Raw genomic sequence first — 15,463 nt, forward strand, 5'->3', positions numbered from 1 at the left:
AAAAAAAATGCCAACAGACCTAAAAATGTGTGTAAAAACACAGCTCAGCATGTATAAAAGTATGATTTATATGCAGAAATCATATTTTGTATGCAGAAAACATGGTTTATATGCCAAATTGTGTTCAGCGTATGAAATATGACTTAGTTGCGTAATTATTGCTGTCTGCCCAGATAGCATTTTATGTACAGAAAACATGATTTGTGCATGTAAACCATGCTTTGTGCATAATATATCTGAATGCAAAAAAACTTTCAGCACGGAAAGCATTTTTTGTGCACATAAATCATATCTTATGCGCAGAAAACATGCTTTGTGTACACAAAGCATGTTTTCTGCACATTAAATACTGACTACATATCCTGGCACTGGAACTTCAGCTTCCATCCATAGACTAACATTAGCCTTGGAAATGTTATTCTACCTTGGGAATTTCCAGTTTTAAGACAAGCGAGCCGATTCAGTAAAGTCCGCGGGAGAGTGGATGAACGCCCGCTCTCCCGGCGCGCACACAGGCCACTCGCCTGTGCGCACGATTCTGTATTTAAATTAGGTGGTGCGGTAGAAACGGGCAAAAGGAGGCACTAGGGACACTAGCGCGTCCCTACCACTTCCTTTTGACCCGGAGCGGCGGCTGTCAGTGGGTTTGACAGCAAACGCTAAATTTTGCCGGCATCTGTTCTCGAGCCCGCTGACAGCCACGGGCTCGGAAACCGGATGCCGGCAAAATTGAGTGTCCGGTTTTCGGCTCGACAGCCGCCGGCCCATTTTAAATTTTTTTTTTACTTTTTTTACTCTTTTTTACTCTTCGGGACCTCAGACTTAATATCGCCATGATATTAAGTCGGGTAGGCGCTAATTTCTTAAAGTAAAATGTGCGGCTTGGCTGCACATTTTACTTTCTGTATCGCGCGAGCATACCTAATAGGGCCCTCAACATGCATTTGCATGTTGAGGGCGCTATTAGGTGCCACGGGTTGGACGTGCGTTTTCCGCCCCTTACTGAATAAGGGGTAAGGGAAAACGTGCATTCAAGAGCAAGTTAACAGTGCGCTCCGTCAGAGTGCACTGTACTGTATCGGCCTGCAGATGAGGTAAGCTGACGACCCTCTCTGCATTGGGGATTAATACCTAATGCCATCTTTAGAATGGGATTTCCATGAAAGCAGGTTAACCTTATACCACTCTCTGAGCATGCCTTGTTACCAAATTTTAACCAAACATTGTATATAGTATCCAATATATATATGCTTATATCAACAGTTATGTTCGCTCTACATATAATGTTATGCACCTTTCTCTGTCCTTGCCATGTAACCAAATTGTTCAATGTATTTTCTCTATCATTATACATTCTATGTAAACCGATACGATGTGCAAATGGTTATCGGTATATAAAAACCTTAAATAAATAAATAACCTGTATGCACATTGTTTTTGTGTGCAGATCTCCTTGCTGCATCAGGAGTAATCTTTGCGCACAGAAAATGTGCGGGTTAAACAGTGTGTTCTGACAAATGCCCCTTATTACATTGGCCTCTCAGACTGGTCCTGTGTACATGTTTGAGACTGTAAGAGCCAGTCAAGTTTTGATGAGGCAAATCTGTGCATAGTCATGGTCTTAAAAATAGTAAGAGTTTGCAACACCTATAAATGTATTTTGTTACCATGTGTCCAGTATATGCAGAAGTATTTTCTGGTATAAAGCACCCAAAATTAATATTTGAGGGCACTTTATAATAAATAGAGAGATCAATCCTCAGCGCGTTCAGCAATATTTAGTCAGATAAGTGAGACTTATGCGACCAAGTAGTAGCTGAATATGCACACATGTTCAGTGTCTGTCACTTAGCCATATAATTCCCTTATATGACAAAAAAGTTAGCCATATAAAAAGTAGCCATATAGTGGGTGCATCAGGGTGGAGTGAGTTAGCTATACAGCTTATGTGGCTAACTGCCGATATTCAGACTTAGCAAGACAACATATTGAATAAGAGGGTCTTGGCAAATTTACATGCCATACTATATTTTTTATTTTAAACAATTTGTTTACAACGTATTTCAAACACACAATTCTTTTACACACATATGAACCATGTTACCATATAAACCTAAAATCCCATAACATATCCCCCATCCATACTTTACTCTCCAATCATTCCATTCATACCATCCACACATCCCTCACATAAAACCATCTCCATACTGAAATGTATTTTACAAAGTACAACCACAGTTGTCTCAATTAGACTATCTCTTCTTATAAGACACTATGCATTGTTGCACTATAATGTTAATTGTTCATAATACCTTTTAACATTACATCAAGCAATACAAATATACTTATAAGAATCAATGAATCCTTTGTCTGAAATTATGTTCTGTTCTCTAGCTATTTTACATTCAATCTTATTTACATCATACACAAATGATATTCACAGGCACTCCTATGAAGTTGTTACATCATTCTGTTCTCATGTTGTCCAACGAGCACCTCGTTTCACCCTGACTTGCAAGGCTTCCTCAGGGACATTTATTTCTCATTCTTGAACGTGCATCAACTTGTTGCCCAATTTTTAAGCTAACAGTTCTGATTGTAATTTGTGGTCCACTGTGTGATACCAATGTCTTCACAGACTTCACAGCAAGACTATTTCAATCGCCTTCATGCTCCCACATCGTGCTGCTTATGTTTCATATTTATAGATTTCTCTACTTAATGGCTCAACGTATCCTCTCCTCCTTTTTCCATGAACTGTGTCACTAACACAGATTCCAAACACTTGAAAGTGACGGCGTCATTATTTCCCGATGCAAAATCTTCAACGCGCTTAGATGTTTCCTCACGAACCGGCCTTACACCATCTTATGAAGCCGCAACCCTTCTGATTCAATATGTTTTCTTGCTGAGTTTTCAGAGGATTATGCATGTTATGTTTACCTTATGATATTCAGACTTAGCCCCACAAATTGTACGGCTGAGCTAGACGTGCCACAGAGCAGGACTAAACTTAGCTGGTTAGACTTATACAGCTAAGTGCTCAGACTTACGCATATATTCAGCAGCATAACCATGCCACTGAATATACACCACAACTTAGCCAGATAGGATCTAACTAGCTAAGACCTAGATTCATCAAAATGCTAGAAATATGAGATTGAGAGGGATAGAGAGAGAGAATCTGTAGAGGCCAATATGTAAATTTACTATTTAGACCATTGTATGAAGGTGCACTTTTAACTCAGGGTGAGGTTTGGGGGTCAGTTTTACATATACAGTCAGAGGTATAAACTGCAAAGTTGACATCACTGAACATTTTCTGTCATTTGGAGTGATGAAAGGTAAAAGAGGAGTTGATTTGTGCAATACACTCTCTACCTAGGTTGAATGTAGCAAGGTAGAGAGTGCATTTGGTCGGTAATGCACAGCTAATGCTGGCACAATGCACAGAAAAAAGGTGTAGTTATTTCTGGCGTTAAAAACCCATGTTGCTGTGTGTTATTCTATCGCATTTGACGTTAGGAGTCATTCATTACCATTAACTCCACCCAGACTCCTCCCCCTTACATTACTAATGTGACATTTGCATATTAGCATGCATTATGCTATTTAACACATGTGTTAGGGCCTTAACACTAGCATTAAGGCCCTAACACGAAATGATAAATGACCCAGTAAGTTACTTAACTGGCCAGTTTTGAATATTGACCCCATAGAGTTTAAATGTATAAAATGCTGTAGATACTATACGAGAACTATAGAGAAAGGGGTGTGTTAGCCAATTAAGCTATTTATATTTGATTGGATGAATACCCCCTGGTGCTTTGTAATACTGAATTCAGTAGCCAGCTTATAGTATTTTGCATGAAGACAATTAGTACCATTAAGGCAGGGAACAATTGCCTTTGTGAAATTAATTTATTCTAGATAAAATATTTTTGCTGAAAAGAGTGTTTACTTGTTACTAATCAAGGATATATATAAATATATTTGCTGCCTTCTTTTACAGACCAATCCGGAGGAAGCTTCTGCAGAAGGAATTTACGTCTCCAAAATTTTGGCAAATGGGCCTGCTGACAAAGTAGAAGGCCTTCTGATTCATGACCGGATCATTGAGGTAAGAGAAGGGAACCATGTAATTCCTGACAATGATGCAGGGATTAATGGGCTCTGAATCGTTTGCTTTGTGCATGCTTTCAAAACCTGATGGTTACTCAGTGGATTTGGGCAGCCGCCTATAAACAGACACAGGAAGGGCAGGGATCCTGTAAACTACAGTGCTTGGATTAACCAAATGTGAAAATGCAGGGACATTTCTGCCAGAACAGAAGGAGTTGAAATGTGCAAACATTGAGAATTTAGTAGCCTCCTACAAATCGATGTTGGTGAAAATTGCTTTGACAGATGAAAGTAGCTTTCTGTGCTGTTTCCTTTTGCTAGCTGAAGTGAGGGAACAAATGGTTCTTCATTCGTTTTTTTGTGAGGGAGATGACATTCTCGTTCTCTTAGTGTGCACTTCAGCTGTTTTGCTTGTGTGACTTCAAAGTGGCTATGCTAATCAGTGTGTGCCCTGCAGTTTATTCGAACAAATTAGGACAGACTTGCACTCATTTCTGCCTATGGTCAATTATTTGAATGGCTGCCATTATTTGAAGTGTCCCAAGCATCTGCTAATCGTATACAGTATGTCATTTGCTGTGCCTTTGTTTTTTCTTGGAGAAGAATTACAATGTGCTTGTATTATATAATGGTAAACCTTCAAGCTTGCTAGAACCCAGAGGCTCTCAAACGAGGGCAATAGGAGAACCGGAAAGCTATGTGGGAAAAAAAAATGAAATTTTGTTAGCTGGTAAAACAAGTTCCTTTCTAGACCCTGAAAATGGACCTTTGCATCATAGCAGAACCCGACTGTGTCCTTTTAATCATAGCATTTAATAGTTGCCTTAAGTTTGCTTGGGATTGCTTAGTGTGGCTGTATCGCTTTATCCCCCAGTTCAGCTGGCTGGGGAAGTAGTGCCATTTTAGCTTTCTCCAACTTGAGAAGCTGAGTTTAAAAGCACAAGAAAGGTGGTAAATGCAGGATGACAAGCAGGCACCTCGCAAGCTCTTCCAACAGATAGCAATCCCAGAGTGCTTAAAGGTTGTCTGATTGATTGTTTAAGGCATTCTGGTCTGCCTTTCAGCTGGAGGTGACAGATGTCACTCAAGGTTTGAAAAAAGCAGACAGAATGCATGTTCATGAAGCAGTGGAAATAGATGCTTTTCTTTAGCAGGCAAAGGAGCTGGTGCTGATTCCACTTAGCTAACAAAATGGTTTTATTTAAACAGAGCTCCTATACTGGCAACAGTATCAAAAAGAGAAACATTACTTTCTTTCTGTGAAAAATATGCAAGCTTATCTTGGACACATCGTAACAGGCAGAAGAAAGGGTTGAAGTAACTCAAGTTTCAAACACTTTTTTTTGTCTGTTCTCTAGGCAAGTAACAAAAAATGTCATCTTTTTTAATTTATTTAATTCTTTTGTCTAGCAGTTTTGACCTACTATCAGTTTCCAGTTCAACTGAAACTGACCGCTGATAGCCTTCGTTTTTCTCTCGTTTCATATCCCCTTCGGTTCACTTAGACCCTGATATAATAAGACATAAGGCAAAAATGGGTGCTGAAATTCAGCACACATTTTCTTTACTCTTGCTTTGAAAATGAACTGACTCCTGATGCAGCAAACTGATTGCATACGTACGAACAGCACAGTACACATCAGTGAATATTTCATGTGATATGGAATGAGGAAAGTTACACAAAGATGAGATTTCTACAATGTACTCTCGCCCTAGGTTGATAACACCTAGCTAGTTCATCAAGCTAGGGTGAAGAGTACATTCAGGATCTCATCTTTGTGTAACTTTCCTCATTCCAAATCCCATCAAATGTTCACTGATGTGTGCTGTGTCGTTCATACGGCTCAATTTAAATGTAAAACTGGCCCCTAAACCCTAGACCACCACCAAAATCTCACCTTGAGTTACTAGTTGACACTCCTGCAGTGATATAGTTGACTTTTATATAAGAACCTTATAAAGAGTCTCACTCTCCCCTCTCTCCCTCCCTGCAGTAACTAAAAAATTACCCTAACCATGCCTTTTTTTTTTTTATCACAGGCACTGTTCTTGCAAAAATGATAGCAGAATGATGAGTCTAGTTGCCTTGATCATATCCTCTGGCAACAAATTCTACAGCTCTTTAGTGTGCTGAGTGAAAAAAATACTTCGTATGATTGTTTTAAATCTGCTGGTTGCTAGTTTCAGAGTTTCCCGTAGTCTTCATATCTGAAAAGGCAAATAACTGTTTCCTATTTATGCGTTCTAACCCATTCATGATTTTATAACTCTCCATCATTTCCCCTTTCAGCCAATTCTTTTCTAAACTAAGCAACAACCCTAATCTGTTTAGTCTTTCTCCATAAGGGAGCTTTTCCATATTCTTTATCATTTTTTCCCCATTCTCTCTAGATTTTCTATGTCTGCAATGACTTTTTTTGAGATAGGGCAACCGGAACTGATCACAGTACTCACGGTATGGTTGCAGCGTGGATCTATACAAAGGAATTATATTTTCAATTTTGTTCTTTATACATACTGTACCTGAATGTAACTTGCCTTGCGCTACAATGAAAAGGCGTAAGCTAAATGCAGTAAATAAATCCAAACTTATTTAAGCCTTTTTGACCACTGCTGTACATTGAGTAGAATTTTTCACGTTATTGTCCACAATGATTTCAAGATCCTTTCCTGGAGGAAACTCCTAACACAGAACCTAGCATTGTATATATATTTTAGATAGGAATAATTTTCTTTATGTACATGACATTGCACTTGTCCACATTAAATTGCATCTGCCATTTAGATGTCAGTCTCCTAATCTGACAAGGTCCTTCTGCAGTTAATCACAATCTGCTACTGTTTCAATGACTTGAAATAATTTTGTCATCTGCAAACTTGATCATCTCACTCATTTTTTCAGTCTTTTCAATTCAAGAATGAAATGAAACGAAATAGGAAATTTTCATCTGATTTCCTATTTTGTTTCTCCTGAATGCCCATCCCTAGTAAATGCTGCTTCTGCAGCATCGTCTACACTGGCCAGCCTGAGGCAGAGAAGACCTGACCCAGAAATCAATTCCAAGTTCTCTGCATGGTTACTGGCCTAACGTATTCTCTGATTTTAACTTGTTTCTAATGATTTTGGTGCCAAAACTAATAAATAGGGAGCCACCAAACAACCCCTATTTCTGGAGAGGGACTTGAGGCCTGTCTTGCTTTTTTTGATACTCATTTCAAGGCGCATTTTAGTACCTGCAGTGCTGATTTCCAATGGAAGAAATGTAACTACAAATTCCACTCTGTGCTCAGAGACAGGTTTAAAGGTGGTAATAAATATCCTTCCAAGAAGTGTTCCACTTAGCAGTTCTGCAAAAGTAATGGGAATAGGATTTTAGTTAGTCATTTAAGTTTTGGCTTTGACCTTTTTTCAAGCATTTCTTCTTCTTCTTCAAACAGGATATTAGAAATAGGACAGGAACTCTCCTTAGTTAATCGGTTCTGCACAGAATGAAAGTTGATTCAGTCTGAAGTCATCTTTGGCTGGAAAACAGCTTTGTACTCTCTTATATAAAAGTTAATACAGAGTGACTGGATTTCTTTCTTGGTGCCCTCATCTGAAACTTGTTAAAGAAATCATATTCAGGGGCCATCTCGGCAGCTCAGAATTACTGCCACGTTCTGCCATGCAGAGGACTTGGGGTTGATTCCTCGGTCAGATCTTCCGCTCTTCAGATAGTCTGGGAATGGGGACGCTGTGGAGGAAGTATTCCCAGCCCCTGAGGGAAGGGAGTTCCAGTCATTGCACAGAGCAGTGGCTAGATCTAGGACCCTGTGATTGCATGGAGGATGCCTGGATTTGAGCTCTGTGGCTGCAGTGACTGCACTAAGTGAGTTGCAAGGGGATATGAAACGGAGATGAAATATTCTTGGTTACTTGAATATGAAGGCTCTTGGTGCCATATCCCAGCCTTGGTTCCAGTTGAGCTCAAAGGAGAGTTAGAAAAAAAAAAACCAAACAGTGAAATGAAGAGAATTCGGGCAAGGTCGTGAATTGTGCTCATTATTGCATGTTGAAATTGTCAATAGAGACATTGATGCCCAGGCTACAATGTAATACAAGTTGGTTGCTAAAATTCTTTGGATCCTTTACCAAAGGAGAAGAAAAAATGTTTCAGTTAAATGCCTAATAAAAGCACAAGGGCCACAGTGCATTTAATTAAAAAAGAGTGAAAAGGTAACAGCAGAATCTTTTTTTTTTTTTTTTTTTAAATCCTAATTTGAATTAGTAACTAGCCCAATAAAACACTTCTCGATGGCTTTGCTGTATAAACTGCTAAAGTGAAGATGCCACCATTTACCTTGGAAGCACCTAATCTTCAGGGTTCCCTTCATCGAAAGGACTGGATCACTGCTGTCTACTTTATGGGGGTCATTTTCAAAAGGATTTACATGCATAATCTCCAGTTTATGTTCATAAATTGGCTTTTGAAAATCATGTGAGGGGTTCTGCAGGGAAATGTATTGCATACCTCAGTTAGGTGCGGACTTTCCCTCGTACTCACGGTAGGTATTCTTGGGGTGAATTGAGACAAGAAAAGTTTTTACATGTATACTTTAAATTTTCAAAAATATGTATATAAATGTACAGGCTGAGCGTTAGGCCTGCTCGGTTGCAGACATAACTTCCTGTACATATGTCCCCGTGTGTAATGGTACAAGATGGAAATTTTCCAAATGGATTTAAGCGCATAAATCCACTTTAAAAATCTGGGCTAAAGTTTGTGGGAATTTGTACCTCTTCAGACTTTAATCCTTTGCGGGCTCTCTCTGGGACCAATGTGAATTTTTCCATTTTGAGGGAGCAAGTCAGCACATGGACTCCTTTTAGCAACTTTGGCCAACCTATAGAAAGAAAGCGAGTTTTCCATGGTGAGATCTCAGGACCTGGATGAGTTTTATTACTGCGCTACAGCTGGTGAGCCATGAAATCAAAAGGATGACTCTTCATGTATGTCATGCAAGAGCTCAGTTTGCACCAGTTTAAGCCGTAGCAGGAGCTGATATTATTCAGCAGTTTCAGTAATAGCTTTAATCAGTTGTGGGATATTGTGGTGCCTATTATGGTCTTTTAACAGTGCGTAGCTAATGGGATAATGAACAGAAGTATCCCATTATACTGGAAGAAAATCAGCATAACCATGACGGGCTGTTCTCTAGTGATGTTGAGCAATACACGCGCATATATTGGACACATGGTAACACACCCAAACAAAAGGCTGACTTGGCACAAGTGCTAATTCAATCATTTTCTTTCTTTCTAGCAGTGTTGATAAATTAAGAGGGCAATTAGGCTCAGTACCTCATCCTTAGATTTCACAAATGTTAGTCACATATGGTTAGCACAGGGGGGAGTGTGTGGATTTCAGATGGCTGTTTCAAGGGTTAACTCTGGTGCAGCAAATGGATTTCACAGCAGGGTGACACCGCCTGCCAAAACAGGGAATTAAACCCTGCAGCCAGAAGTGTCCAGACTTTCCACTGCTTGCTAGTCACAATGTGACATTGTGAGATGTGACCCAAACCCCTGGAAAGTGAAGAAATAAAGACATAGGAGGCTTCTCCTGTTCCCTGTGAAGATAATTTCAGTAACTGCGGGACAATGGAATCCTCTTTGATATTCTTAGTTAATCCTTTGTTCATTTGTTACAGACACAGTATTTTAGCTCAACAGTTCAACGTTTGTACATTGTGGAGGGAGCTGTAACCCAGGGGGGATAAATTTAATTCTTCGCTTTGCTAAAATGAAGTCTTTGGTCAGAGGTGGTATATAATAAGTAAATAAATGCATGATCAATAATCAAAGACTATAATAGCCTGTCTGTTGTTTGAAAGGAGATTTAGGTTGGGCTTCAATCTTCAGTATCTTTTTAGAAATGAAATCTCCCTCCAGACAATGACCTTCCCATCACAGTGGCTATGAGCATAAGCATGGTGTTCACTGTGAACGTGTAGCACTAGGTGGATTTCTTGAGTGCTTTTCCTAAAGAAGGTTCAGATGTAGTTTGCCATACTAGGAAGACAGAAGTAAGAGGATCTAATTGACTCAGCTCAGTGTCCTAATGTGCATTTAAGAATGTGATGGGGAAGGGGGCAGGAGTATTTTGACTGTCATCCCAACATACTCAAGTGCCTTCAGAAGTACTGCAGTGCTCAGATAAGACAGAGCCTGGATCTTCTTCAAAGCTAAGTCTTGCATTTGCAGAATGCAACAAACTGTCACTGAACTGATGAGATCATATATTTGTGAGGGGTGGGGTAGTTTTGTGGAGAAGTCCATTACCTTCTATTAATTAAGATGACTTGGGGAATGGCCTCTGCTATTACTAGCAACAGTAACATGGAATAGACTTAGTTTTTGGGTACTTGCCAGGTTCTTATGGCCTGGATTGGCCACTGTTGGAAACAGGATGCTGGGCTTGATGGACCCTTGGTCTGACCCAGTGTGGCATGTTCTTAATTTTCCCCTACTCAAAAAAGAAAAAGTGCTGTTAGTAGTTTTTTTGGGAGGTGAGGGAGGGAGAGGAAGAGGTGGAGCAGGTAAAGAGTTGGTGGGTGTTTTGGGTTTGCCAGTATAGTTTTATTATTATTATTTCCAAACTGGAGTGTGGTTTGATACCAGGGTAAGGGCATAGGAAGCCAAATTTTATATTTTGAGACATAAGCATGAATGTTCCCCTGTAGTGCTGTTACAAAAAGGTACTAACTTGTTGATTTTTTTGCTTTATTTAAAAAATGTTTTATGGTACACCACTGCTTTTACCTTGTGATTACAAGCTGGATATGATGTCAGAATATTCTTATTACTCAATCACATTTACAGCTTCTAGTAGCATACTGGGCAACATCATAATGTTTTTCTTTTACACAATACAACAGACTAGATTCTTCCAGAATAACTTCAAATTCTAAGAATGCACCTCACAAGCAGGCCGATTCAGTAAAGTCCGCGGGAGAGCGGACAAACGCCCGCTCTCCCGGCGCGCGCGATGCAGTTTTCAAATTAGGTGGCGCGGTAGAAACGGGGGAAAAGGAGGCGCTAGGGACACTAGCACGTACCTAGCACCTCCTTTTGACCCGGAGTGGCAGCTGCCAGCGGGTTTGACAGCCGACGCTCAATTTTGCTGGCGTCTGTTCTCGAGCCCGCTGACATCCACGGGCTTGGAAACCGGACGCCGGCAAAATTGAGCATCCGGTTTTCGGCCCGACAGCTGCGGGCCGAATTCAAAATTTTTTTTATTTTTTTTTACTCTTCGGGACCTCCGACTTAATATCGCCATGATATTAAGTCAGAGGGTGCACAGAAAAGCAGTGCACTTTCCAGGTGCCGGAAGAAATTAGCGCCGACCTTTGTGTCGGCGCTAATTTCTGAAAGTAAAATGTGCGGCTTGGCTGTACATTTTACTTTCTGTATCCCGCGCACATACCTAATAGGTCCATCAACATGCATTTACTGAATAAGGGGTAAGGGAAAACGCGCGTCCAATAGCAGGCTAACAGTGCGCTCCATCTGTACTGTATCGGCCTGAATCATAGTAAGGCATCTTGAAGCTAAAATACTGTCTGGAAGTCACATTGTCTGAGTTGTCTGCTCTTCTGCTTGGATTAAGTCCCTCTGAAGTCAGCTGTTTGGAACCTGTGGATTGTAGGCATTTTTCAGTTGAGAAGAAGCAGTAAAACAAGGGGAAAAATGAAAATGGCAGAGTTAGGCAAAGTGAGAAATAAACAGAGATTGCAGAGGGAAAGGATAGCAACTAGAAGAAATGGGCCTTCTGGTTATCGCGAATTCAGTATTTCAATTATTAGCTTTACTAGAGTTTGGTCATCCAGGCACTAACAAACTAAAGCATTTTTTACTTTAAATTTCTTTCAGTGATTAGCTTCCCATTCATTTAATAAGGAAGCAGAGATTTTAACTTGAGTCAAGATGCTGCCTCTTTAAAAACTGCAAGAAAATCAAGATTAATAATTCTATATTGATGTATTGGGTGTCCTGAATGGTTTAAGATGTTTTAATAAACTGTGCAGAACTGTATTTGTCTTCTCCCCATCCATTTCCTTCTGCTTGTTTGCTTTTCTTTAAAAAAAAAAAAAAAGAAAAAGCTCACACATTGAGTTCCTTCTTTCTGCAAAGCCAGATTCCTAAAGGAGAAATCATACAGGCTTTACAATGTTAAATAAGACTATATTGATGTTATAATGTAAAACAGGAAACCCCTACTTCTTGAATACAATTACAGTGTAAATCGATGTGATATTCCATATTGAACACTGGTATATAAAAACTAATAAAATAAATAAATACACCTGTAAAGCGTCTACACAGAAGCATTCTTTTTTTTTTTTAGCTCTTGCCAATCTGTTGGCTGTGCTCAGGGCTTGATCGCTGATATTTCTGCTTGTTCCTATCATCTGTCCTGCTAGTTCTGTGAAGCAGAATCTGCATTCTATTTCACTGGTCATGTTTGTTTAGTTAGGCTCAGAGCAATGAAAATGCAGCTGTGGGAGTCATATGTTGAAAAGTAAGGAGCTAACAAAGATTTAAGCTGGCATTGGGTATGAGCACATAGGAGAGGCTGCAGAGTGGATTTCAGATGATGGGTAATCTTTAAAGATGTTCACATAGGAGGGCTTGTGATTGCCTTTATTAATCAAAAAACAAGTGATCTGAAAATATGAAAGAGCTACACTACTTTATTTCCCATAGAATGGTTCTTTTTGTGTTTGGTGTATGACACATAATATCCTCTTTGCATCTTTATTATGTGTCCCCTCTTTGCATCTTTATTATGTGTCCAAGGTCAGAAGTTTATCCCGTTTGCAAAATGGCTGGTGGGCCAACAATCTCTCTCCTTATCGTAATGTCATAGATTGACAGTTGGGTGCTTTTTCGTTCTTTCTTCAGCTTGGTAGTTTCTTCCTGCTCTTTTGATTTTCCAGTTCAGTTGGAATTGTCCTCTGTTGAACTATAGAACCATGATCCTTCATTCCCAAATACTCTGTGATCTTTCCCCTTAATTGTATATCCCCCTCACAACTCACCCTAGCAATCTCTCAGGCCGATACAGTACAGTGCATTCCGACGGAGCGCACTGTTAACCTGCTCTTGGACACGTGTTTTCCCTTACCCCTTATTCAGTAAGGGGCAGAAAACGTGCGTCCAACCTGCGGCACCTAATAGCGCCCTTCACATGCAAATGCATGTTGATGGCCCTATTAGGTATGCCCGCGCGATTCAGTAAGTAAAATGTGCAGCCAAGCCACACATTTTAGTTTCTGCCGGCACCGGGAAAGTGCACAGAAAAGCAGTAAAAACTGCTTTTCTGTGCACCCTCCGACTTAATATCATGGCGATATTAAGTCGGACGTCCCAAAGGGTAAAATAAAGTAAAAAAAAAAAAAAAAAATTAAAATGGGCCGGCGCCTTCGGGTCGAAAACCGGACGCTCAATTTTGCTGGCGTCCGGTTTCTGAGCCCGTGGCTGTCAGCGGGCTCGAGAACCAACGCCAGCAAAATTCAGCGTCGGCTGTCAAACCCGCTGACTGCCACTACTTTGGGCCAAAAGGAGGCGCTAGGGACATGCTAGTGTCCTTAGCGCCTCCTTTTGCCTCTTTCTACCGCACCACCTAATTTGAATACTGAATCGCGCGCACCGGCAAGTGGCCGGTGCGCGCGCTAGGAGAGCGGGCGTTCGTCCGCTCTCCCGCGGACTTTACTGAATTGGCCTGTCTGTGACTGAACTTGTCTGGGGGCCACTAACTCTGCTAACATGGCTCCTAAATCTGGTCACTAGGGTCTGTGAATGTAGCCTCTGCAGTATCCCCAGTCCTGGCCAGCCCGAAGAGCATAGATCTGCCCAGGATCTTAACCCTGGTCTCATCTCCAAGCCATTCAAAATTGTGTGCTGTTAAAGTGACTGCAATTGTTATTCAGGGCAATAATATTAAGGCAGTACCACAGGATTCTTGGCCATGTTCTTTATCTAATGTGACAAGCTCATTTTAGAAGAAATATAGGTCTGGTAATTTTTTCATTCTTTATAGTATAGGTTATCAGTTTTTCAGATTTGTTATTTAACCTGTAAGCTAATTGAACCTGGATAGTTGTTCCAGAAGCCATATCTCAAATCACAATTTAGATGTTAAACTTCTCAACATGTTAAAAGGTATTTCTTCAGAGTTCCTTGAGCAGGGGTGAAGATTACTTTCCAGACCCTTGGCTTTACAACACTTCCCAGTTTAATGTCATATACAGCAGTGATGATAACAGCACAAATAAGCATTAAAGTTACTATGTAGTAAAACACAGTGACTGTTTTGATTTCCAACAATACTTTTACTGATAGGTTATCAGTAAAATGTAGCAGTTTAAGTCACTTATTGATGTTAGAAGTGCTGTTAAAAAATTTGACTTCTCAAAGTGTTATTTAAAGGTTAAGATGGTTAGGCCAATTGATTCACTGTTTAATATTTCTCTCATACAATTAGCATAAGGCAAGTTGATTGCTTCCCTCCCAATATTGGAGGAATATTAAACGTGAAATCCATTTTACACAGTAATTTATCTCCTATCTCATTCATGATGATTTCTCCTCTGAAATCCTTAGTTTTATCATAGTACCTGAATGATACCAATTATTCTCCTCTTTCTCTTTCTGTACCTCTGCACTCCTGTTATCAAATCCCCAGTAGATATTTATGGGCCTTGTAGGGGGGGTCCATTCCAACTCCTTTCCTCTCTTCTTCTTCTTCTCCATTGGATGACTGGAAGTCATCACTCTCCTCAGATCTTGAAGATCTTAGATTCCTCTTTCTTGAAGGGAACATATCCCATTTGATATTAGAGCAGCAAAGATATTAACTTAATTGAGTCCCTAGTTAATGGGTACCCAAACTCAAATAACCAAATTTGAAAATACAAAATGAACTGGAAGGGTGGAAGGAAACTCCCATCTAAATTAGAGATGTGCAGTCATTTGCTATGAAATAGGAAATAAAGACGATATATTTCTATTTTGTTGCATTCTGGGAAGTAAAAAAAATGAAAGGAAAACACATGAAATTTCATGTGGCTTTCTTATCGTTTTTTTGTTTGTTTTTTTGGACATGCACATCTAGGGAAAAAAAACTCCAAACCCTTCAAATTTAATTAAATGCAGTGCCTCTCACCCTCCCGCCCCCCCCCCCCCCACCAAGACTCGCTGAAAGTCCCTGGCGGTCCAGCAGGGGGCCCGGGAGTGATCTCCTGCTCTCGGGCATTCGGCCGCCAATAATCAAAATGGTGTCAGTAGCACTTTGCCCTT

General features: G+C 40.2%; 1 protein-coding gene across 3 annotated transcripts in view; it reads left to right on the forward strand.

Annotated features, from left to right (window-relative positions):
• The window catches only part of PDZRN4 (PDZ domain containing ring finger 4), a 940,417-nt gene that overhangs the window by 26,698 nt on the left and 898,256 nt on the right, over positions 1-15,463 (forward strand). For all 3 annotated transcript variants that reach the window (XM_029616542.1, XM_029616543.1, XM_029616541.1), the window contains exon 3: positions 4,013-4,120. In XM_029616542.1, coding sequence (XP_029472402.1) covers positions 4,013-4,120 — 108 coding nt within the window. The remainder of the gene's footprint in view (positions 1-4,012; positions 4,121-15,463) is intronic.

The sequence above is a fragment of the Rhinatrema bivittatum genome, chromosome 9 (assembly GCF_901001135.1).
Source record: "Rhinatrema bivittatum chromosome 9, aRhiBiv1.1, whole genome shotgun sequence".
NCBI lineage: Eukaryota > Metazoa > Chordata > Amphibia > Gymnophiona > Rhinatrematidae > Rhinatrema > Rhinatrema bivittatum.